Below are 25,590 nucleotides of genomic sequence, written 5' to 3'. Positions count from 1 at the left end.
GCAGGGTGCGCATCCGGGCCGACTCACCCCTATGTGAGGGCGAGGAGCGCTTTTCTCTCCCATCCGCCTGCCCCGCGGGCCCCCGGCACGGCGCCTCCCTCCGTTCCGCTCCACACCGACACCGGAGGCGGCTGCCGCCGCCGAACTGCGCCCGCCGCACCGCCCGGGCCGTATGCAAATCGCCCGCTTCTCATTGGCCCGCACGCCGCTCCTCCGCGGGGGGCGGGGCCCCTGCCAGCGGCTTCTCCGCGCCTTTCCCGGGGCGGGGCCCACTCCCAGCCCCTCCCAGTTTTCACCGGGAAGGTGTTTCTGCCCTTCCCCTCCCGGCCCCAGAGAAAAAAATGAACACACCGGACTCCCGTTTCTGGAAGGGTTTTTTTGTCTTTTTTTTTTTTTTTTCCTTTTTTAAGAGCATCATATATATATTTATATATATAAATTATTAGAATGTGTGTCAGGGCTCGGGAGTGCGTGGGAAACGTCGTTTGGGTGGTTGTTTTTTTTTTTTTTCTTTTCCATAGCTGGGTTGTTGGTTGGTTTCTTTTAATGGTTAAGTAAATATATAGATATATGGGGGACCAATCGAGAGATACAACTGTGAAATCAGAACACGCACGCGGGGGCAAGGGAGTCACAAGTTGCTACATAAAACTGCCACGTCTAATAGGATGTGCATGAGTTAAAGTACATCAAGTAGGATGGGTGAGGGGAAAAGGGCAGCCACCATCTTACAGACAGTCCCAGGACGCAGTCACTGCTCAGCCACACTCGGCTCTCCCCACAGGGCTCAAAGCGGTCACAGTGGTGATGGCAGTCTCCAAAACAGTCTCCTGGGGAAAGCACAGCCACTGTCCTGCAAACAGTCCTGAGGTGCTTTGCACCCTGATGGCTGGGACCGGACCCTCCACAGGCAGGAGAAGCCACTCAGGAAGGGGCCTGGAACATTTTGTTTGCATCTGAAGGGATGTTGGAGAATGGGAAGCTGCTCTGGCTAATCTGAAAGAATTCCACGTTGCTTTTCTGTATAGCTAAGCAGTATCTTACACCTAAAGGGGGTGGGGTGTAGAGGAGGCATCTTGAAAAAAGGCTCGTTTGGGTTTGCAGTTACTTCTTGGCTGCACCTCCTCCTTGCAGAGGCAGAAAAGGCAGGAGCATCCTGTACGTGAAGTCCTGCAATAGTATGCATTTTTCATTTAATGCAACTGTTCCCCCAAAACAAAGGATGGAGCTGCTGCCACCCTGAATTCATGTCAGTCTTTTTCTTTCTGAGCTCTGTGCAATGCTGATGCTCTTCCTTCGGAGCTCAGCTGAAATCACGTACCAATCGCTTCAGGTCCGCTACTGGTGTTTCAGTCCCTCCCCATTTTCTCTCCTCTACTTTCTGCTCCCAGGATGCCATCCCATACTTTCTGTTATCTTCTCTTGTACACTACTGCATGGTGGGATTGGGATGTGTCACTTTGAAGATTTCCCTCCCCCAGGATTTGGTTGATTGATTGCTCCTCTTGAGAGGAAGACATGATGATGTCACATTGACTGTAGAAGTCCATTTAAAGGGGTTTGTCACTTTCCTTCTTCAGGTGGCTAGGATAAAAAAAGAGAAACAAGATGATAGTGAAAGGGGAAAAGGCAATTTACTGTATGTCCCTGCCTTTGCTCATCTAGGCCCACACGACACTGCTAGCTTGGGAGTTTCACAAATCCTTGAAGTAGGAGATACCACTGAAAAGGTACAACACTGCAACTCTCTCTTTCCCAATGTGCCTCCCCATGCACATGTGAATGCCTCATCTTGGCAAAATCACCAAACCCTTGTAAATGTTTTGTATTTTGGCAGGGGTATTGGTTAGTCATGACTACATTAGAATGTATGAAACATGTAAATTATCACCCCCTCAGAGGGGAGGAGCTGAGACCTCAAATTGGATCGGCTCTGAATAGCCACTTGCCAAAAATGACCTTCCTGCTGACCAGCTCACAGCTGTGCCCCTTAGCAAAGCACCCCTGCTCCCAGTGTGGACTTGGGCAGTCGCCCACTCCAGAGGGCAGGCTTTCCGATCCCCACTGCCTGTGCCAGCCCCAGGGCTGGGCCTGGAGGTGTTCTTGTGAGGAGAGAGCAGCTCCACGCACCTGTAGTAGTCCTCCTGTGTGGGGAGCGGCACGCCGTGCAGGGGGTGGTGGGCGTGGAGCCACTGCTGCTGCTCCAGAGCCAGGCGCTGCAGCTCAGCCGACTGCGCGTGCATGGCCTGCAGCTGGTGTGCCGCCGACATGGGCGCCGACAGGGAGCCCGGCAGGTCCCTGTAGGGCGCGGCTGCAGCCAAAGGGGACACAGACAAGAGACACGTTAATGCTCCACCTGAGGCCCCACAGCTCAGCCAAGACCCTGCTGCACTCCTGTTCTCATCCCTGCCCACGTGCAGGACCTGCTTATCCCGACAGCGTGGACCTGTCCTACACCGGGCCAAAGCTCTGTTTAACAGACCTRTCTGGTCCTGTGACCCCTCAGAACTCTGCTGATGCTCTTTGCAGACCAGCAGTCCCTGTCAACTTTCTTACCAAAGAGCTGGTGACGCAGCACTTCATTCTCATGTAGAGGGTGAGGCAGGAGAGGGTTGGGGATGGTTCCAGCTGGGTATGGTATCCGGGTGAGGTGTGATCCCGAAGCGAGGGGGTCGATTAGAGGGTGAACAGAAGCTGAGGCTGGGAAAAGAAGACATCACAAGATAAATGACCCATGCTTTGTAGCAGGTAACACAGAGAAAGGCACAAGGCCTCACAGAACAGTCACCGAGTGAGGGCTGGAGTATATCAGAGATGGAATCATTTCACAGCTAGACAACACAGTGCCATCTCCTTCTGCATGTTACTCTTTTTGCCTGCATTGAACTTCACGTGAACCAGTCCAGCAGAGCTGTGTCCCTACACTCCTCAGGGAGTACTGCTCCTTAAAAGTCAGTCCTGCAAGGACCTGCTCTGCAATCAGGTCTGCACCTCATATCATGCCTATCTGGCACCCTGACAGCCATTCATGTGCATACTTGTATTGGGTGCTTCCTTTTCCAAATCTCACCCAGAACAGAATCTTTGGACTTACAGCCAGAGTAAGGTGCCCAGCCATGGATCACAGGGAAAATGAACATTCATTTGCCGTCTCTGAGCAGTTGCAGCTGCTGAAATCAGATCCCACTGACCACTCACAGTATCTGAGCATAACACTTTTTTCCTATTGCACTGTAGCTTGGGCTTTGCTTCCCTGAGATTTTCATCTCTAAACCTTTCACTTTGCTTTCCTGCATGATGTGGAAATGGGAGGGATCACCATTCAATTCTAAAAAACAGTAGCCTCCAGTTCCTTATGATTAGCCCACCTCTTTCCCATCCCATCYCACTATCTGCAGCAAGAGTCATAGGAGCCAACCTGAGAACCAACATTTCTTTAGTCCTAATGACATTGCCAAAACTGTTCAAACAGGGCTCCCACTCCCTCTGCAGACCCCAGTCTAAGGAATACAGTTCACAGCAGCACTGCCCAGGCAGCCAGTGGAACTCCAGCACTTGTACTTTGACCCSAGAGATCCAGAACGAAAGGACATGGTACAAACAATTCTGCTGGCCACTAATCAGCAGTGTCAGTGTCTTTGGCAGGATGGGAGCGAGGGCAAGGAAGAATGACCATGATGTTGGGGCTCTTCTGGCTCAAGATCTACACCCTCAAARATTAGTTTCAGCAGCTTTTAGGGTTCCCCAGGGCCAGAGGGAGTGAGTGCAAGGAMAGCACAGGAGGACAGAAAGCAGGGCTTTGTGCAGAGCACCACCACCATGCAGCCCTTACCTGCGTGTATGGCATCCTGCTGGTGCAGATGGAGGTGGGAGTGGATGTGGGAATGCTGATGATGATGAGGTGTCACATTGAGCATCTGCAGCCGGGCCAGAGGGTCATTGCTGAGAGCAGCCACCCGCTCGGCATGCTGGCGTTCGGCCGCCAAGCGCTCGGCGTACGACATGTCGGGACGAAGGGTCGGGCCGGCTGCCAGCGCCAGCCTCTCCCGCTCCAAGTGGCCCAGCCCTGGGTGGAAGGGAAAAGCGGGATGAAGGCCGGGGGCCGTCTGCAGACTCAGCCCGCCGTGGCGTGGGAACGGATCCATGGCAGCAGCTGGCACGGCGTGGAGCTGCTCCAACTCGGCCGGTTTGACTTCAAAGCCGGGCTTGAGACGTTCACGCAGGTCCCGGTCCCTCAGATCTCGCTCGCGGGCCTCCCGCTCCCTCAACTCCCGCTCGCGTGTGGCCGGATCGCTGCTGTAGATGGCTGGCACATTGTAGCCCAGCAGGCCTGGGTCGACGGCGCCCAGGGGCACGTAGAAAGGRTGGTTGCGGTTGCTGGGGGACATGACGTGGGGCCGGGCATACTCGCTAAGGGTGCGCAGAGCCGGGGTGTCAGGGCCCAGGTATGGGGGAACAGTCGCTACAGCACTGCCCTGCTCGAAGGAGGGGCGGTGGGGAACCGGCCCGAGGGATGAGCACTCGACCGGACGGCCCTCCTGGGCCATCTTCTGCAAAAGAGCGGAGAGACCGGCTTCAGGGTCCCAGCAGGGAGCGGCCAAGGGGGCCCTCGAGCATCCTCCCTGGCTGCGCTGCGGCAGTGGGACCCCCAGACCTACCACACTCCTCTCCAGCTCCCGCTCCTTCTCCCGCTCCCGCTCCTTCTCCCGCTCCCGTTCCCGTTCACGCTCCTTCTCTTCGCGCGCCTTCTGCTCAGCCTCTCGACGCACTTTCTCCACCAAGTCTGCCCTTTTCTTGGCCAGCTTGGAGCCATCAAGGGGCACAAAGTACAGGTCCGTGCGGGAGCAGGAGTTGAAGCCACGGTCCAGATGTTTGTTGAATCTGGGGACAAGAGGTGAAGCCTATCAGTGCTGATCGGGGYGGCAAACAGGGATGGGGACAAGGACGGGTACTGTGAGAAAGGCACTGTGACAATGTGAAGAGCACAATGAAAAAGGCAAAAAGGAGTAGCGGCACCTCAGGCTTGGGGTGACTTCCTCTTCCCCACCCCATCCGTCCCTCCCCATSCTGCAGACAAACCAGCCTCCCCTCACCTGGCTGACTGGCTGGCATGGCTCGGCACATCCACCACCTTGGGGGGCGGTGAGGGRCTGCGAGCAGGTGGCACGGGGCTCTCCGGGGGCTCGTATTCCTCCGACGGCTCCTGCTTGATCTGTGCAGCGCTGAGGGGGAGCGGGGGCGGCGGCGGGGCTGGAGCAGCCATACTCCCTGGCAAGGGTGGTGGGGCAGAGGGGGCGGGTGAGGGGGCTTTGTAGCCCCCTGCCACAGGAGAGGAGGCCACCCGGTAGCCAGGAGGAGTGGCTGCCCGGAAAGGGGCAGCCGAGGAAGTGGGGGGCGAGCCCGGCTTGTAGGGGGCTGGGGGCTGGAAGGTGGGGACAGGGGAGGCCGCCCGCTTCCCATATGGGGCCACAGCTGAGGGGGGTACCGGGGGCGAGACTGTCTTGTAGGGRGCCGCAGTGGGCGAGGCCATGGTGGCGATGACAGTGGAGAGGGTGGTGGCAGCAGAGGTGACCGGAGGGCCAGCCCCATGAGCAGGGGAGGGGGGTGGYGGCGGGGGGAAGGTGTAGGTAGCAGGACTCTGCCCCTGTGGGTGAGTGCACATGCTGGGATAGCTTCCCTGGGAAGAGGCGGCAGAGGAGGATGAGGAAGAGGAAGAGGAGGAGGAAGAGGAGGAGGAGGAGGAGGAAGAGGAAGGGGGGGCGGCGGCAGCAGTGGCAGGGGTAGCCTGGCTGTAGGCAGCCTGGCTGTGTGGAGGGTAGAGGCGCAGCCCGTAGCCGGGATGGGAAGGGTGATGGCTGTTGGGCTCCAGGCCGTGTGRGTAACCCCCGGGGGGCTGGGGAGGAGCTGCGGCCGCTGGGGAGACACCCCCGCTGCCCCCGTGGTTGTGGTGGTGCTGCTGGGGCGGCTGCTGGTGATGGGGGGACTGGCCAGGGAAAGGGGCGGCGGGGTGGGAGCCGGCATTGCCCAGGGGGCGGCTGTAAGGAGGGGGGCCCTGGCTCCAGACCGGCTGCGAGGGCAGCGAGGGCTGGGTGTATTTGGGGGGCTGGCTGGAGACGGAGAGGCCGCTGGGCGGGGGGAAGGAGTGCCCGTAGGAAGCGCTGTAGCTAGGCAGGGGCTGGCCTGGGGACGGCTGGGGGTACTGCGCCGAGGAGCTGGAAGGCGGCAGGGGTGGCGGGGCGTAGGGGTAGCGGGAGGGGGYTAGGGCCGGCGCCTTGTCCTGCCCCATGCCGTGGGGAGAGGGCAGGTGGCCGCTCAGGGCCTGCCCCACCATCCCCGGGGAGCTGGAGGMGGCCACCACGTTGTTGAGGGGGCGCAGGGCCGGTGGTGGAGGCAGGTTGGAGGAGACGTGGGGGAAGGAAGGGGCCGAGGCTGGTGGGGCAGCTGGGGGGTTGGCTGGGGGCGTTTTCTGAGGGGGKAGCCCTCCTCCTACGGATGCCAGTGAGATTGGGGTGGTGGGTGGTGGATTGTGCTTGGTGCTGAGGGTCTGCTCACGAGGCCCTGCTGCTGCTGGGAGCCCCCCCACTGCACTGGCAATTTTGGCCCCAACCTGGACCACATTGGCCGTAGGATAAAGGGGAGTGTGAGAGGACGAGGAGGAGGAAGAGGACGAGGAGGAGGAAGGGGGAGCAGAAGGGGCAGCAACAGCAGAGGAGGAAGAGGAGGAGGAAGAGGAGGAGGAGGCAGGTGTTTGTGGGGCTTGAGCCTGGAAAATGCGGGAGGCCTGCCCTTCCAGCTGGGAATGGTAACTTCCTGTGGGGGGTCCCTGGGGGTGCACCTCGCCCGGGAGCCCAAAGCTGGACTCTGGTGGACGGGCCAGGCTGTCGGGAGGGGGAGCCACTGACGGGCTCTGGGGGAAGAGCGGAGGGTGGTGGTACGAGTGAGACGGCCCCTGGGACAGCACAGAAGAGGAGTCGGAGTCATTCTCCACACTCCCAGGACTGTAGACACTGGGTGAGGTGCTCCTGTTATCCTGGTCAATGTCCCGCGGGTCACTGCTCATCTCATCGTTGAAGCTGTGGCCATCAAGGCTGTCAACATCAGATGGGGATGGAGGACAGGGCAACTCCTGTAGGAAGGAGRAGGCAAGCGGCATTATGAGGCCTACCTGACTGCATGTGACACATTGCAAGTTCCCAGAGAACTTGCTTTCTGACTTTTCTCTGCCAATCCCAGCACTAGAAAACCCCACAGAAGGAAGAAGACATTGTCTGGCAAGATGTGAGTAACACCAATCCTCCTGCCTCCTTTCCAGTGCTCTCTGGTCCTTCAYGAGCATTCCATGTTAAGGAAGGAGGTAATGAGGGGTACCTTGTGTAAAGAGGCAGTGAGGGGGGGGCAGAGGACAGTTACACAAGGTTGGGAGGGAACAGATACAACAACCCTTGCACCACCACCAGCAGGGATGGGCAGCTGGCCAGGGCATGGTATCACCAGTGGCATGGAGCTGCACACATCATAGCAGTCCCAGCACAGACCCCAGACTCAGAATCGCTCMTCTTTCTCCTGCAGAGTTCTCCCTGGTCGAGGAGACCAGCTCCCCTCCAGACCCCTCTCACTGCTCCACTCCTTACCTCCAGGAGTTCCCCCTGCGCTTCCCAATCCCTGCTCSCCACCGCTACCTGTCACCTCAGACACTGTGCATTGTGATTATGCTATCATCATGATTAAGGGTAATTAACAACTTTCACTCTAGCAAGGGAGGCTAAGCTGAAAAAATATCACTGTTGAGATGAACAGACTGTCCAACAAGCAAATATCCCCATGTTTGCAGACCTTTACAGCCAGTTCCCTGAACAGGATTAACAGGCAATARGGAAGCACAAGAGCTGTGTGCTCTTGTGCTTCCAACCACTCAACCTCCAATCCAGCTTGCGGCTGTCAGTGTTTTGGAAAAGCCCTGCCACGACTCTGTGTGGGCATGAGCAGGTTTCTCATGATTGTCACCTGGAACCCACCATGACTTAAGCACCTCCATCTGATGCTGCACTGGGGGATCAGAAGAGTCTGACTCCAACCCAACCTGTGGCTGCACACAGAACCAGGCTCTTGCCACTAAGGCAAGGCACATTCCCAGCTCCAAGAGCACAGCAGCCGCCGGAACACAACGCAAAAGAGACAGAGAGCTTACATCTGCTCAGTCATCAGTCCTGGTGGCATTTCTGTAGCCAAGCAGATGCCATTTAGGTTGGAAGAGCTGCAGTGCAAAACCTGAGGTGTCAAGGCTCCCAAGCAGCAGGAACCTCGAATTGGGCAGGCATGAGCAACACTGGAGTGAACTGGAGGCTCCTTTGCTCTAGACATGGGACATGTCAGCAATCTCAGCACGGAGAACTTACCTCAGTTTTGGTTTTTTTGGGAGCACTGGTGTCCTCCCCTTCACTCTCTGAGATCTCTTCCGTTCGGCCCTGCTTGCTGCTCTTGGGGGTGCAGGATTCCTCCAAACGGCCTTTCTGCAAGGGAGACAAGGAGAATAGGGATGTGGAGGATCACAGGGAGGTTTTCCAACCTRACAGACCTTCACAGACTGCAGCAGGTGAGACACAGCCACCATGGGACGTGCATTGATTACACTGGCAGAGCAAGATGGAGCCAGGGTATGGCAAAAATTAGCACCAAAAGGGTCTGGTGAGACTGGGCACCATTTCTCAGGAAAGTGCAAGATGGTGAGGACGAGAGAAAAGAGGGATGCTGCCCATTTCAGGGAGCTAACCCAGCATGGGTTCCTTGGTGGACCTCTTCTGGTCTGTGTCCCTGGATCATCAAACGGACCCTACCCAGTCTGGGCAGTCCTTAGCCACCCCACACTGGTGCTCTAGCTGGTATTACCTTTGTTGCTTGTCGGGATTTCTCAGCCTTGCCATCACTGCTGGAGGTGCTGACGCCGCCAGGSGAAGCTCGACCCCGTGACCTGAGCTCCTCTCGGGGCCCTGGAGTCTCTTTCTTCCGTCCACTCCGCATTGACATCTAAGAGAGAGATCACTATGTCAGTCCTGCTTTTCATCTCTCACCACTCTTACCCTGTCCCTAGACTGCCAAAGTCCCTGAACCCCTTGCACCCCACAGCGCCAAACTCATGCCCACTCGCTTTGAACGGAGCCTCAGTCCCAACCCGCAGCTCCAGCTTGGCTCTCGTGTCCCACCTCCCTCTCCCACCACACGTACTGAGTCCTTGTTCTGTCGTGTCTTCATTCTTTTGGGTGTGGGACCCCCATTCTCCTTGGCCCGGTTTGATGAAAACATAAATTTTTATGGCTCCGCCACCTCCTTCGGCTGTTTCCGAGGAGACGGAGCTGGGCAGTTCTTCTGGAAGAGGGGCTTACACCAGCCACGCAGCAAGATCCCACTGAATCCTGAAAGGCAGACAGGCAGATGAGGAGGGAGAAAGACTGAGTGGACTACAGAATATCTCTTCATGATTTGCTATAGAAATATGACAAAATTATTGTTTCCTGATTTAGATACTCAAGGATGTTTACCAAGCATGCAATAAACTCTCCCATCAGTGTGGGAAAGGATTTGCCCACTGCCATATCTGATTTCCAGTTTCTAGGAGTGATATGTGGGCACAATACGAGGTAATCATTTTTAACGCCTTCAAAAGAGGGCAGATTTGAATTAGACATTAGGACCAAACTTTTTACTCTGAGGATGATGAGGCACTGCAACAGGCTGCCCAGAGAAGCTGTGGATGCCCMAACCCTGGCAGTGTTCAAGACCAGGCTGAATGGGGTTTTGAACAACCTGGTCTTGTGGAAAATGTCCCTGTCCATGGCAGGGGTGTTGGAAGTAGATGATTCTATGATTCAGGGCCCARTAACGCTGCTTTGGAGGACACAAGGAGGAATGGTTACTAGGATTTTAACTGCCTTCTGAAATAATTCTACTGCTTTCATTTCCTTGGGAAAAAATAACAAGGAAGTGTTTTGAAATGTTCCCCATTACTCTGACTCTGAAAGTTCCTCTTCACACTTGTCAGTGCAGAAAGTTCCTTACCACCCGTTCTTGGCCATGTGCTGTCAATCGCTAGCCCTGCGCCAGGAGTCCCGGTGGCCTTTGCTGAAGGGCCCTTACAGCCCTGCCCTCTCCAGAGCACATCCACTCATGCACCACCATGTTATGCTGTTCCATGCCCAAGGTACACAAATACAAAACTGTGCAACAAAACACCTTTAGCTTTGCTTTTTCATGACACAAACACCACCAGCTCTGTTTAGCCTGAAGTGCCTGCCAGGGTCTCCTTCTCCTCCATACACTGGATATTTCTGTGTACCAGACCAATGCATGCCCAGGGATGCAGAGTACATCCTAACATTTTGCAGCAGCAGGAAGATTTCTGAGATCCCTCTGTAACTATTTACAGCTTTGTGTCATGTCCAGAAGCATTGTAGATATTTAACACCCTGTTATAACACACAGTTCCTACTCCAGAGTATGAAAGTACGGTGATTGTGTTAGTCTGGGAATTGGAGGACATTATTCAGGGACGTTGCTCCTGAAGTTAGTTTGAGGCCAGCAAGCTAAAGATCTTTTGCACTGCTCCGCACTRCACAGATGTAACCAAAAAGACTTTATCCTTCCCAAGCCTGTCATTTGAGTTGCTATACTCAGCCTCTGGAGTGGACAATCTGAAAGACAACGCAATGAGTGCTGTGGAGGAGGCATGGAGAGAAAAAAGGCATATCTACTGGCTTTTATTCTCTCATCTGGAAGCAGAGAGAAAATTTGTGAATATGAAGGTCAGGGACTCCTGAAGACCATCCCAGAGCAGGAAAGATCAGCTTCCAGCCAAGTAGTGCAGAAGCAATCTGGATGACTTCCCTTTCTCTGAGAGGGGAGCTGAAACTAGGGATCAGAACAAAAGCACCTGACTGGAGAACTCTCAGACCCCTTGTGCAGCCCTGCTGCTGGATTGTGTGGCCCCATTGCCTTCATCACCCTGACCATGAAAAGGGAGTAACGACACTGGCCTGTCTCTCCTGGGGCTCCACATCTTCCCTGACCAGTGCCTACACAAACCCATCCGGAAGGTACTTAGGAAGAGCAGGGGATTGTTTGTTTTAATTCCATTAATATTTTATTTGACCCTCATCATGAAAGCCCCAGGAGASTCATCCAGCATTAATTCTCACACACATCAATTCATTAACTGAGACCTCTTCTTTAATAGAAAAATAGTTGATGATGGTTTATAACTGACCTAATGGAGGCAGAGCCCACTCCCAATCCCCACCCGCTGACTTGTTTTACAGCCTTGTATTTCTGTCACGCTTCAGCCTTTGGTTGCTAATGCAGCTGGTTACACTGATGCTATTCTAGATAAGCATCSAGAATCAACACTTCTTACATGAAACCAATATTGTAATAAGTAAGGTGATCCTAATTTGACTCAACTTTGACTCACACCATGGGGGCAATCTTGAAGTATTAGCTCAGCTCTGAAGGCACAGCAGCAATAGCACACTACCAGTGTCACTGCTCCCTGCATTCCACAGGGATACCACCCACGCCTCCCACACCAAAGAAGCCAGAGTGATAATGCAGCACACAAGTCTCACTTCAGTTTTMCAGCAGTCTTGTAATGACAGTTACCATCTTCTTGCCAGAGAAGGCAGCCAAGGAAATAATATGCAGCCAAACACAGACTGAAACTTCTCTTTTTAAAAGGAATACCCACTTGGTACTTATTGCAAACATTGAATATGTAGTAACAAAGCCYGAAACAAATAGGAATGTTTCAGGAAACATAATCAACCACTGACTGAGGCAGAAGTTTCTGTCACAGATACTGAAGACTTTTCCAAAATTTCTAAGAGAATTGACACACACATTATTAGACTCAGCACAACAATTGTTATGGGCAGACGAAGGATCACAGCACCACCTGCTAATTTTAACATCTATGAAATAAAAGCTTGCAATGTGAGCCTTGACAATTAGCAAAGTTACAACTAACCCTTTCCATCACCGAAGATCCCTGCAAATATCTCTGAAGAGTTCTTACGGCTCTGTGGTTTTGGTTAGGAGGTGAGATGTGACAKGGCTGCTCTGGAAGGTTTAACCTTTCCCTGGCCCTGTGAAGCCCTTCACAGGTTCAATCGAATTATGAGGCATTGCGAATTGCTATTTTCTGTTTGTGTTTCATACAACCCAGCCTGGTTTGGCTTATTGCCCAAAGCCCTCCGTACTCTCCTGCACACGCCCCGGTGCAGTCTCCTTCGAGCAACACACACTCCAAAGGCATCCCCCACGTGGAGTTCAAAATGGATCCCACTCCTCCTCCTCCCTGGCTCCAAGTAATTCTCCTTGCCAAAGCTGGACTGTCCTGCACCAGCATCCAGAAGCTCATGAGGTCCAGCTCCTCTTCTACTGAAGGACACCCAAAGGTTCTCTCCTTCCCAGGCCATCATGTGGAGCAATTCTTCCAGGTAACTGAACTGGCAACAAGACCATCTCAAATGAGAAGCATTCCAGTTTTGCCGCTCTTAGAAAGCAGGCTGAATGCTTGTCCTYGGCTCAGGATAGCATTTACACATTAGGCTGTAGGTTGGAGGAAATAAACTTTCCTAGATGGCGACAGAAGCAGACAAAATGAGAACCAGGTCTCTGGGATGGTGTCTGGGGGCTTGGGCAGAACCGTAGATGACAAAYGAGTCAAGTGCCCAAAGCATTGCACATGCTGGGGCTGCACACACGGGTACATCAAGAATGTGTCCCAACAGTAGGGAGCCCACTTCCACTGAGAGCAGGAAGACTGGGAGATTCTGCCAAAGCCACGGAGAGTTTTGGCACTTCAGCTGGTGTTTGATGGCAGAACAAGCCCCAGGATGGGCAGCCCAACTCCAGGGTTCCAGTCTGCTTGAGAATGTTAAATGCCAGCTAAGGCCCAGCTAGCCCTCGCTGAGGCCCGTGCCTGAAGTAGAGAGAGTTGAAGACTCTCAGAATCCACGCCATTTCAAAAAAAAAGCTAATATTTTCCCCTGCCAGGCTGGGGCCTGTTTAGTTTGTTTACTGTAGACAAATCCATCATCCTCTGGATGCTAGTCCATGAGAGTTTGGAGTAAGGAGTCAGTGGAATGCCTGCTTTAGCCTAAGTACAGATGTTCTGAAGTGAAAACCTCTTATTTTCTTCACTTGGGAACTATTTAAAGTACACAGGACTGCTCTTCAAGTMATTTTTTGAAATGTAGGAATCACATCCAAAATCCTACATGAAATCAAAGGCATTTGTTTTGCAAAGGCAKGGACTCAGAAATCAGATGTAAGAGTTAAACTGAGTCTAGTTCTCTGCAATTCAATAGCTCTGTGTTCCCATCCTGGTTTTTCTCTTTCCATTTCTACAAAGGGATGAATTGGCACTGGAGGGAGGAACCAGGGTGGCAAAATGAACACAGCTGCTTTCTAACACATTGCAGATGCTGAAAAGTGTCCTGAAAATAAGCAGGGAAGATAAGCAAAGGATCCCTCTTGAGGGGTAAAGATCGCTAAGAAGAGAGTGCCCAGCAGAGCAGTATGTTTATATATACATACACATATATGACACACACATATATTTGTCTTATAGATATAGATATATAGATATATAGATATATAGATATATAGATATATAGATATATAGATATATAGATATATAGATATATATATATGTATGATTGCCCAGTGAATTATGGTCCCAAACATTTTTAATTTCTGTCTCAATCTCCCTCATTTTGTAACATGAAGTGAAAATTTCCAGAAATGTCATCAGTTTTAACAACTGTGTAGGAACTTGAAAACACTTAAGTTTTGTCCCAAATACTGCAATCAGACAACTTGTAGTACAGCATTTCCCAGTGGCTAATTACTTGATTTCATGCTGCTTGAATCTTGGCATTCTGCTGTAGGGCATGGTGGAGAAAGGAAGAGAAGGAAGGGAAAGGGCACCACATTCAGTGTTGGACAGCAATGAACACACAGGTCAGGGTTCAGGCTGCATGTCACAGTCTTTTGATACACACCTGGAGCGTGACACTACTGTAAAAGGGAAAATGACTCTGTGAGCAAAGGGTAGGGTGCCAAAATGGTTGAATACCAAAATGGCAAACATTTGTGGCTARTATTATCTTGGGTGTGAATATTGTCATGACTGGCAAATCTTTTCTATTCAGTGAATCTTGTTCAGAACAAATATATGAGGGTATACAAATGAAAAGGTAGTTTTCAAAAAAAGGCATTTTTCTGTCTCCTACAAAGTAAGTACAACACTGGGTAGATGCAGGGGCTGAGAACTCAGGCTGGAAAGTGGATTAATCAAGGAATAAGACTCCTGCAGGTCACTCCCATGCAGGTCACTGTACACAGACTGGAGCACACACCTCCCAGTCTTCTGCAGAGCCCTCCACAGGGCCTGGGACAGGCACATCCAACCACCAGCAGTCATCAGACACGTCTGGGAAGGGCTGAGACCTGCCCTGTCAGGGAGGTTTGGCAGCACCACTCTCATGTGGCAAACTCAGACAGAAATGCCTGCCGAAATGAAATGAAAACTGACTATTGCTCCAAGGTCAAAAGATAAATCCAGTATGAAAACAGTGACAGCTGTCAATTTTTGTTATTTTCTATAAAGAGACTGATTTCATACTGGCAGTGTACTGGAATTTCATTGGACAAAATTCTACACTGGATTCTTCTATCTTCAAAATACAGCACAGAATGGGTCACTGTGAGATGTATTCAAATAAATTTGAAAAATAAATGTAAATGTATGCTTTCAGAAATTTCACTCTGTGCCAGAAGGCAAATTATACACACTTCTAATAGACAAGCTGAWTGGATTCTCTTGATTTAGATGTCTGTGTGTAAGGTATGTATGACATGTAGATATTTAAGAGCAGATTCACAATCCCATCATAAGAGGTCAGGTTTGAGACCTCCTGAAGAGACTGCACACACACGAGTCCATGTGTGTYCCAGGGACCTGAAGGAGTTGGTTGTCACAGCTACCAAACCACTGTCCATCATATTTGATAATTGAATGGATGGCCCCATCYGAGAAGTTACAGCAAACAGTTCAATGTCAAAATGGAAACCTTGAACCAGTGTAGTGTGGGGACCTGGGTGTCCCCAAAGGATCTGGGACCAATACTGTTTAATATCTTCGTCAATGACACAGATGGTGGGATTGAGTGCACCCTCTGCAAGTTYRCAGATGGCACCAACTTGGGTGGTTGATATGCTGAAGGGAAGGGGATGCCATCAAGAGGGACCTTTTCAGGACTGAGGAGTGGAACCATGTGAAACTCATGAAATTCAATAAGGTGAAGTGCAGGTCCTGCACAAGGCTCAGGGCAATCCCCATGATTCGTACAGGCTCATTCATGGGGAATGAAGAGGTTGAGAGTAGCCCTGTTACAAAGATCTCGGGAATACTGGTAGACAAATAAYTGGACATGATTRACAATGTGCACTTGCAGCCCAGAAAGCCAAACAGGTCCTGGGCTGCACCAAAAGCAGAGCTGGYAGCAGGATGAGGGAGCAGATTCTGCTCCTTTGCTCTGCTCTGGTGAAACCCCACCYRGAGAGCTGTGTCCAGCTCTGGGGTCCCCAGCACAGGAAGGACATCGACCTATTGGAGGGTACCATTAAAATGATCAAMAGGATGAAGCATCTCTCCTACAGAGACAGGCTGAGAGAGGTGTGGTTGTTCAGCCTGGAGAAGAGAAGCCTCTGGAAAGTACTTCTTGTAGCTTTCAAGCGCAGGATACAGAGGGAGCTGGTGGAAGAGCTCGCCAAGACACTCTGCATCATTTATGATCAGCCCTGGTTAACCACAGAGGTCCCAGGTGACTGGATATTTGACAATGTGATGGCCATCCACAAGAAGGGTCTGAAGGAAGATCTGTCAGCTGGACCTCAGTGCCCAAGAAKGTTATAAAACAGATTATCCTGAGTGTGATCACATGGCACATACGGGACAACCATGAGATTAGTCCCAGACAGGCTGGGCTCATAAAAGGCAGGTCCTGCTRGACCAGTCTGATCTCCTTTCACGACCAGTTGACCTGCCTAGTAGATAGGGAAAAGGCTCTGGGTGTTGGATCAGCAACAGCATGTCCAGCAGGACCAGGGCAGCAATCATCCCCCTGGACTTGGCACTGCTGAGGCCAGTGGGTCCAGTTCTGGGCCTCTCAATTCCAGAAGGACACTGAGGTGCTGGAGTTTGTCCAGGGAAGTGCAACAGAGCTGATGAAGGTTCTGGTCCAATGAAGAGCAGCTGATGGAGCTGGGAGTGTTCAGCCTGGAGAAATGAAGACTCAGGGGAGACCTTATCAACCTCTATAACTGCCTGAAAGGAGGGTGTAGCCAGGCAGSGATCAGCCTCTTCTCCCAGACAACAAATAATGGGATGAGAGGAAACGGCCTCAAGTTRTGCCAGGGGAGGTCCRAGCTGTGTATCAGGAAAAATATCTTCATTGAAAGAGTGGTTAAGCATTGGAATGCGATGCCCAGGAAGCAATGGAATCACAATCCCAGGAAGTATTCAAGAAATGGCTAGACATGGCACTCAGTGCTATGGTTTAGTTGACAAAGTGGTGTTCAGCCAAAGGTTGGACTCAATCATCTTGGAAGTCTTCTCCAATCTTAATGAGTCTGTGACTCTGAGATTCTAATTATATAAAGTGGCTTAAGAGAAAGGTGGAGAGACTGTTTTTACCAGGGCCTGCAGTGACAGGAGAAGGGGCAATGGTTTCAAACTGAAAGAGGGCAGGTTTAAATTGGACAGGAAGAAAATTTTCACTATGAGGGTAGTGAGACACAGGAACAGGTTGCCCAGAGAAGTTGTGATGTGGGTGCACCAACCCTAGAAGTGTTCAAGGCCAAGTTGGATGGGACCAGGAGCAACCTGGTCTAGTGGAAGGTGTCCCTGCCCATAGCAGGGAGTTGGAACTGGATGATGTTTAAGGCCCCTTCCRAACCACAACAGTCTATCATTGTGTAAAATATCCTAAAATTATTCTAAAATAGCACCTTCCATGCAAAAAATAGACTCATCCTGAGGAACAGCTTCAATCCTTTTCTTACATGTACCTACCGACAAATTCACTCGGCTACCTAGGCGCTCCTTCTCTGCAGTAAAGTAATAAAGAAAAATTAAAATGCTCACACTTCAGAAATGGTGCCAAATAAGAATACTAAAAATAAATGTGCAGAGCACTGGCAGTCTGAGGAGATAAAGCCGGTTTACATTTTATTAAGCCTATATTAATGTTTTGTTTYCTTAATTTTCCACAACCATGAGGACCAAGAATGTTATTTTGAATATGAAAGCTCTAATTCTGTAACCTCCATTCAAATAAAAATGTATCTGAGAAAAAAAAATTCTGATGAGCAGAGTGAAATAAAAACAGAGCTAAAGCAAGGTAATAAATAATAAAAACATTCATGCATTTAACAGTATCTTAATTTACAACATAGAAGAAGATATTAAYTTTTGCAAAAGCAACTGAAAATAAAGTTTGATTCACTAAATGAAGGTTAGATATACTAAAGAAGGTTATGTTAATCATAAAACAATTCCTGAGGGCACAGTAAAATGACTGTTAAGTATGTAACAGATTTACTTAAAAATCCCAGAAGAATCATTTTATCTCCCCAGAGGAGGGCTTCCAGATCTCTTGGAGATACAGGCTGGCAGAGCCTAATGGTGGATCACAAAACAAAACACACTGGGCTCTACCCTCTGCGAGTGGGATGGAGGCCTACAGATGCATGATCCAGAGAAAGGACACATCACACKCCCTACAATCAGTATTTTACCAAGTGCAGCATCTTCTAAATTTGCAACACATGGGTACATCTTACATGTGGAGCCATTAGGGGCCAAGGGTCTACTGTACTACCTCACATCTCTCTTCTGATACACAGATGTCCCTTTGCTAAGAATGCAAAGTAAATTACTCAAGGACATCACAGGATGGTTGCCCAGTGACACAAAGGAGGATGTCAGATGGAAGGGACACACGGTCTCTGGGCAGACCAGTGCAACTCAAGGGTGATACCCTTTGGATACAAGAGGCAGATCCATGAAAATGACACCTTGGCATCCAGCAGCCATCAAGAAAGTAAACTACAGGCTAGAATTTCCTGAAGAGAACATCATCATGCCCCTGCACAAACCCATGGTTTTCCATATTTTCATATGTGTGTGCAATTCTGCTCCTTCTACAGGAACTACAAGGGGCAATGAAGAGGCATTCGACATCTCTGTCCAGAGAAAAGGTAATTGAAGTGAGGATGTGACTGGGAACTGTAAAACCATATATGAAAAATAGAGGTTGGGTAGGAAATATTTTTTTACTGCCTTTTCCAGCACAAAAACTGATGACCATCAAACAGCACTACAAATAGACATGTTCAAAATCAACYGAAAAGAAAAAGTAATTCTTGAAACAGGTGGCTGCAGAATTTGCAATCAAAGGACACTACGAGTGCTAGAAGGTTCTATGCATTTGATGGGAGACTGGAGACTTTTATTCAAGAGAGAACTGGCACTTTCTGGATAGCTAGAAACCACATCTGGCTATGGCAGGTCCTCTGCTGAAAAGAGCTGGAAGCTGTTGGAGTATCAGAGGAAAACGGCACAGGATTAGATTAGGTTAGATTAGGTTAGATTAGATTAGATTACCTTAGACTAGATTAGAAAATGACAGGATTAGATTAATGGTTGGACTCAATGACCTTAGAGGTCTTTTCCAACCTCAATGATTCTGATTTTTCAGCCAATGACCCAAGGGACACCCTTCAGATTCTCTGCTTCTCTGGATTCATGACTGACAGCAAAGACTATACAAGATCCATGTGTGCCAAGGGCAAGCATCTGAACAGGATGAAGATGGACAGACTCATCCAGAATGAAAGGATTGAATGGGGGCCAGGGAGATGGGCACAGGAACAATCATACAGCACACCTGAGACACTGGTAAACTGCGAGTCACTCCTGGGCTTGGGATCCCACAGCTCTTCCTTGGTCGACACAACTGGCCAAGTGGGATGATCCTGCCCTCACCTCTGGGGCTGAAGGAATGAAAACCCAATGGTGTGTCCAGGAAGATTTACCTTGGAAGAGATTGCTGGAGGTCTCCACTCAAATGCCCTGTTCATAGCAAACTGACAGCATCTCAGAGAACTGAGCAACTCCAGCCTCCCTGGGAACCTGTGCCAGTGCTGAATCACCCTTGGAAGGAARAAGAGCTTTTGTCTTACGTACTTCACCAAGTTGGTGGTGATCTCAGTCCTTGTAATTCAATGAAATCAGAAAACAGAGGTTTATGGCTAAATCAAGGTCTTCCTGATCATGACGCAGCGAAAGATTGGAAGCACAAGTATTCAAAATTGTCCCTGATCCCAAGCAATATGTGCTGAAGTGCTACCACCTACAGCTACCATCTACCTTATCAACCATAAAAGGCCTTTGCCTCTCAAGCAGGCACCCATGCAAGAGCCCAGAGACTGAGCCTAAAAAGCACTGTCAGGAGAAAACGCACCAGAGCAAGTGAAACCACTGCCTGAGGTATTTTTCATGCCTTGGGTAATCTCTGTAAAACATCACGTGCCAGCCTGTGGGATAAAGTTTGKTGCACAGCTATGGCACGAGCACAACCTGTCCCAGCAAAAGGATGCCACACACGGATACTCACCATCACAAAGCAAGGCCCCACCAGTGAGAGGCAATAGCAGCCTAACATCAAGTATCACTGGTAGCTGGTGAAAGCACCAACTGAACAAACCCTTCAGAAACCTGAATAAAGTTTGCAGGTGAGGCAGGTGAGATGGTAAATGATAGAAGAGAAGCTGGCACAGACCAGTTGGTGTTACTGCTGCAATGGGGTTGCACAGAAAGACAAGCATCTTAACTATMCAAGATTTTTGCATCAAGAACAGAAGAATGTAGAATGCTTTCAAGCATGAAAATCCAAGGATACACCTAAGATCAGAAAACACCTTTAAATCAATAGCTGGAACACGAGTTCTCAGCAGAATACTCCTAAGAGGGCTTTTCCTCAAAGAGTGAAATGCACTGGAGAACAGAGAAAGGAATACTCTTCAGGAGCAGGAAAAGGGAGGTAATTTTACCTAATGATTATAAATAGCATTGGTGAGGCTATTATGGGGATAATGCGTGCCATTTTTACCTGTGTACACCAGAATGGATGCTGCAAAATTGAGAAACCTGATAAACTCTTCCCCCTTATAGCCTTAAACTGAATATATATAGCTTACCTGAGMAAATGTTAAAAGGAGACTTGAAGATGGCCTATGAACACTACAAAGGGAGAAGATTTTGACAGCTCTTTAACCTACACAACAGAGCCCCAGATCCACTGGATCTAGCTAAAGCGAGACAAATCCAACACAGGAATAGCGCAAAATTTGAAAACTGGGAGAAATCAATCACTTGAAAAACTTGCATAGGAATCTAGCACATCACTGAAAACCTTTAAAGCGTTTTATTTTATTGTCAAATAAATACTCCTAATATTTTCTGAAGAAACCAGCCAGTTGATCAGAACAGGTTTTTCAATACTAGGCTCATCAATAATCATATCATAAAAGTTGATGGGGTCTAGCTCTGGGTGAAAATGGACTTTGAAAGCAATGGTCTAGCCATGTATGAGGAAAGCCTGATGGATAACCACGACTGGATAAATCATTCTTCCTGGAGGGTGGGCCCTCTTTATGTCTGGCAAACTCTGAATAATTCTGAGGTAAATCATCTGTTGCACTGCCTGAAAGAAAAAATTCCAGCAGTATATCCAAAATACAATGCTACAGATATACTTTATATCCAATACACTCTGCTATATATATCAATATAAAATTTAATAACTATATAACATTATATTTTATATAAGATGTATTATATTATATTATACAAACTACTGTATATATTGTGATATATACACGCACATAAATATATGTATACACACAGTAAATCCAATTCACTGTCCAAAGAGATGAAGGTTGCTCAAATGCAACCTTCACTTAAGTGATCTATAGCACAGAGAGACCTTGTGGAAGAAACAGGCTATCACCAAGTGCATTGTACAGCAGGGAAGTACAGGACTAAAATTTTCCAGCTAAACTATCTGTGATGAAGAATACCACCAGGGCAAGAGACATGAAGTAAGATTGAGAGCAACCAGCTCCCCTTCTTCAGCAAAGCCCAGACAGACCATAATTGGCTGAAATTGCTTGGAGAAGATATTGCAGTTAGCCTTTGGTTTGTAGGTGAAAATACTGCCAAAACAATCAATCAGACATTGATATTTTTACAGGAGACAACAACAAATCAGTGTTTGCTGCTACAACACAGAAAACAGACCGTCAGGAACCTCTGCAGGAGGATTATCAGAGCTGGAAGCAAGGCTTCTGAAGGAATCTCTTCCTCACAAAGTTGACTTCTGTTCAACTTTTAACATGCCAGATCCTTACCCCCAAACACTCAAAGCCCAAACAGCTGAATAGACTAAGGTATGGAGGTGAAGCTCAAGCCACTTAAACCAAAAACATSCCCTTCTGTCTCATCATTCTCCATACACACCTCACTGAGAACATGGGCCATGGGCCCACGACTGCCCAACAGGTGACTGAAAGGACAGAAAGATTCTCCAGCGCTCATCTCAATGTGACACGAAGAGCAGTGGGACATGTACCTGGCCAGTCTGGCAATACCTGCCTTGGGCACTGCTGCAGCCTCAGTAAGTCAGGGAAGGCACAGAGAGAGCATCTCCTGTTCATGTTAAACCACCGGCTGTGACCAGGCTGCAGYAGGGATCACAGGAGTTAATTCCACAGAAAATACATATCCCAGGTGTGCTCACAGAGCATGACTTTTTCAGAGATGCCTCCACTTCTGAACACAGCTGGAATTTGTGTTGCCTTCTCCTTCAGCCTTTAAAAGCAGTAAAGCACTGCTCTTCTGTACTTCACTAGACATCGTCTTCAAGATGTACAGATGGAAGAGAAAAGGACAAACATGAGAAATATGTTTCATCCTTCCAAAGCATCTCCTAATGGAGGAAGAATGAGACCAGGAAATCCAATGAAGGCAAGAAAATAGTTTATTTGTCCAAAAGGGAACAGGAGAAAAAAAATGAAGGAAGATAAAGTCTGACAGAAAACCAGGTTCTCACACAAAAAGGCATGACACAAGRAGGAATAATATAAGATGGGTAAACATTCAGGTAGGCATTTAAGTAGGGGCACAGCTGAACATGTGCACAGACAAATTTCAGAGGCTGCATCTGCAAACATTACAYCCCAGATCTGGTAAACAAATAAACCTTCCCTACACAGCTCTGTATTCTGCATGGACTGCTCCTCTCAACTCCACCTCCATCCCCAAGAAAACTGTAACATGATGAACGTATGAGAGATCCAGGACAAACTGGGAAGGTGAACAAGGAGTGACAGRGGCTGAACTTTGGGAAGAGAAAAACCTGCCTGATGCACTTCACCCACAAATAAAACCAGGATGGAATATTTCAGTTGGAAGGAACCTAAAATGATCATCTAGTCCAACTGGACTAGATGCCGCTCCTCCTTTTGAAGAACAATACAGATCAGGTTGCTTTTAGTACAGCAATTCCACCATGCTACAGAATCATAGCTCACTGCATGACCACTATCATTCCGGAATACAAGTACACCCACAAGAAACATCATAGTAATTCTTTGTGCAGGAAAACCTGAAGGTGAGAATGCAAGAACATTTCAGAGGTATCCAAGGGGTACAAACCCAGGGGAGGAGGTAAATGCATATGAAGAGAGGTAAAGGCAGGTCACTGCAACAGGTTAAACCTGTTAATCTTGTTCATTAAGATTCACTACACATAAAAACCCTCCAAACATTTGAAAATTAAATAATTCCCAACAAAAACCATGGTACTACAAGTTCACTCCTCRGCCATGCTTGAAAAGCTCCATCATGAACCATAACTGAAAAGTCTRGTTTGAAAGACCAGGTCATTCCTAAGAAGTTGGGGAAATACACAAATGATTGGTTGTGCCATCACCAGCAACAGACACAAAACAAAATAAAATTAACAACTTGGCCGAGCAACAGGGGAAACAAGAATGAAAATCATTCCAATTAACAATTTGATCATTCACATTTACACACATGCCATCCATGGGTAATGACTGTGGAGCTCCAGCCCCTCGGGAACGTGTGTGCAGCACAGCAGTTTTTCTTCAAAACCCTCGGGTTTAGAAGAAAGGAGAGTCCAGCTTTCAACTCAGACAGCTGTGGGATTCTCTAGTGGGAAGTCAAGGTTGAACTCTACACCTTTGGGCAGCACACACCTGAAGAGTGTGTAACCRTGCTCCACCACTCAGGTGGACACAAATGGCATTTCCAACCTCTCCTCCACTCCCCTACTACACACCTTAGGATAATGGCCCACTACTTTCTCCTCCCTTTTTTAAGGCTGGGAAAGCATAGTGCCTCACATGCAATCCACCCAATACAACCAGATATAAGACAACAGATTTGGGTGCTGAGCTCGGTAAGGACATGCTGCTCCTCAAGAACCACAGCCCTGCAAAACAGACCCTGAAGACAAAAGCCATGCAAATTCTTACAGTAGCCATCCTGGCAAACGAGTAACCAACTGCAGAATTCAAGGCAGCCACGGCACAGAGGTAAAGGCAAGCAAAGACACTGCCCATCTGGGAAGTAACTTCGGGAATGTACAATAGCTATCAAGGCAGAACTCCACGGCAAGCAAAGGCAGCGTGGAAAGTAATGCCACGGTGACCAAATGGCTGCCACTTCAACAGCACAGCGGCCACTCGGCAAAATACAGCCGGCAATTCGCTGGGCAACAGCAGCCGAGCCGGCCACAAGCCAGCACAAGCCAGCAGGGCAGAACCGCCACCRGCTCCATGGCACAGCCAGAAGAGCAGTGCGGGAAACCCAGGTGCCACTTCTTCACAAATGGAGCAACCAGCAACAAACTAGCAAATGGACAACCAGCCGGACACACCGAGGGACCTCGGCCGGCTCAGCCGGAGCGCAGCCGCCTGATGCCACCCAGCCGTACGGGGTTTCGCCAGCGCCCCAGTCCCCAAGCGGCACGCTGGCGTGTCAGAGCAGGGGGCAGCGGGAGGGGSTGAATCCCACCCGTGCCCGCTGCAGACACGGCGCGGGAGCCGACACTCTTCTCGGGGCCCCGATGGAAACGTTATTCCCAGATTCTCCTGCCCGCTCCCCGGCCGCACCTGGGGAAGCGAGGACAATACGAGCCCCACCGAAGGCAGCCAGCCAGGCAGGGCGGGAGCCGGTCCCCCTCCAGCATTTGTGCCGCCTTCCTCTCCGTACGGCGCCGGGCCGCAAACTCGCAACTCCCGCCCGCCCGCGCCCCCCGGGCCCCGCACGCCCCTGCCCCCGCCGAACTTCCCGCCGCAGGGAAGGGGGGCTCCGCTGGCGCTGACGTCACGCCGGGCGCGCGGCGGGGGGTGTCCCCGCCCCGGGACCCCCGCGGCGGGCGCGGAGCCCCCGCTGGACCCCCGCCCCCCGTTCCGGAGGGAAAGCGCTGCGCCGCCGTCCAGCGCARCCGAGCCCCGGGCGGGCAGCGCCCCCCGGCGATGCCGGAGCGCCCCCAGCCGCTGTCGGGACCCCCGCCCCGCCGAGCCCCTGTGCCCCCCGGCGCTGTCCCGACTCCTTCCCGGCCCCTCGCCGCATCCACGCCGGGGCAGGGAGCGCCGGAGACCCTTCCCCAGCGCCGCGGGGGTTAATCGCACTCTCGCCCCTCCTGCACCCCCCAACTTTGGTGTCTCCCCCCCGCGCCGCCTCGCTCCCCATCCCGACAGACGGACCGGAGGGCTAGAATCCACTCGTGAAAGAATGCAGCGAGTGGGCGACAATGACAAGCGGGGAGGGAGCGGCTGGGAGCGAGCGAGGGACTCACCGGCGGCTCCTGAGGGGAGGTCGAATGAAGGGAGGAATGGAGGAGGCGAGGAGCGGGGGGCAGGGATTTAAACGCTGCCCCCCCTTCTTTTTTTTCCCCCCCTTTCTTCCCTCCTCCTTTTCCGCGCTCCCTCGTTTCCTCTCGCGGCTCCGGAATAACCGGTCGGTGGCAGGGACAGCAGCTCAGGGAGGGGGGGGTGCGGCGGGGAGCGGGGCCCCCCCCGCCCCGCGGCTCTGTCACCCCCTCTCCCGCCGCGCTCAGGCGCCTCCGCCTGCGCCCCGCCGCCCTCCCATCGCTCCCACCGCTGCCCGCCTTAGCCACCTCCCATTTCCGAAGGGCCCAGAACGAGCCCCCTCCCCCGCCCCTCTGCTCCGCGCTCGCCGCCGCCCCTCCCCGCGAAACACCCCCGACACACCGGACCCCCCCAACCCACCCGTGGGCAGCGTGGGATGGGGGAAGAGGACACACGGGCGCGGGGCGAGCAACCGGCCCGGCCCCCGCCCGGCCACGGCCGCGCCCGCACCGCTGGGCCCCCGGCGCCGGCACAAAGGCCGGGCAAAGTGGGGGAGAGAGAGCCCGGGGG

At 50.8% G+C, this 25,590-nt stretch overlaps 3 protein-coding genes across 5 annotated transcripts in view; 2 read left to right on the top strand and 1 right to left on the bottom strand.

The window, feature by feature from the left end:
* Positions 1-25,590, top strand: part of MLF2 (myeloid leukemia factor 2) — a 195,610-nt gene that overhangs the window by 26,366 nt on the left and 143,654 nt on the right. The window lies entirely within an intron of this gene.
* Positions 1-25,590, top strand: part of PHB2 (prohibitin 2) — a 96,914-nt gene that overhangs the window by 25,813 nt on the left and 45,511 nt on the right. The window lies entirely within an intron of this gene.
* ATN1 (atrophin 1) lies at positions 258-25,511 on the bottom strand. Of its 3 annotated transcripts, none has more exons than XM_057368220.1 (10): positions 25,441-25,511; positions 9,223-9,410; positions 8,887-9,024; positions 8,397-8,510; positions 5,094-7,126; positions 4,659-4,881; positions 3,833-4,550; positions 2,557-2,700; positions 2,131-2,311; positions 260-1,584 (listed from the first exon to the last, which is right to left on the bottom strand). In XM_057368220.1, the coding sequence occupies exons 2-10, from the start codon at positions 9,298-9,300 to the stop codon at positions 1,551-1,553; spliced, it is 3,663 nt and encodes a 1,220-aa protein (XP_057224203.1). In that variant the 5' UTR covers positions 9,301-9,410; positions 25,441-25,511; the 3' UTR covers positions 260-1,550. The 3 variants fall into 3 exon arrangements, with proteins under 3 accessions (XP_057224204.1, XP_057224203.1, XP_057224202.1); XM_057368219.1 differs by lacking the exon at positions 25,441-25,511 and adding an exon at positions 25,008-25,297; XM_057368221.1 differs by lacking the exon at positions 25,441-25,511 and having other exon boundaries at positions 258-1,584; positions 9,223-9,306.

This window comes from Malurus melanocephalus, unplaced genomic scaffold (assembly GCF_030028575.1).
Source record: "Malurus melanocephalus ecotype Western Australia unplaced genomic scaffold, MMel_1.1 scaffold_89, whole genome shotgun sequence".
NCBI lineage: Eukaryota > Metazoa > Chordata > Aves > Passeriformes > Maluridae > Malurus > Malurus melanocephalus.
Note: the sequence above shows the minus strand (reverse complement) of the source record. Positions and strands in the feature narration are given on the sequence as shown.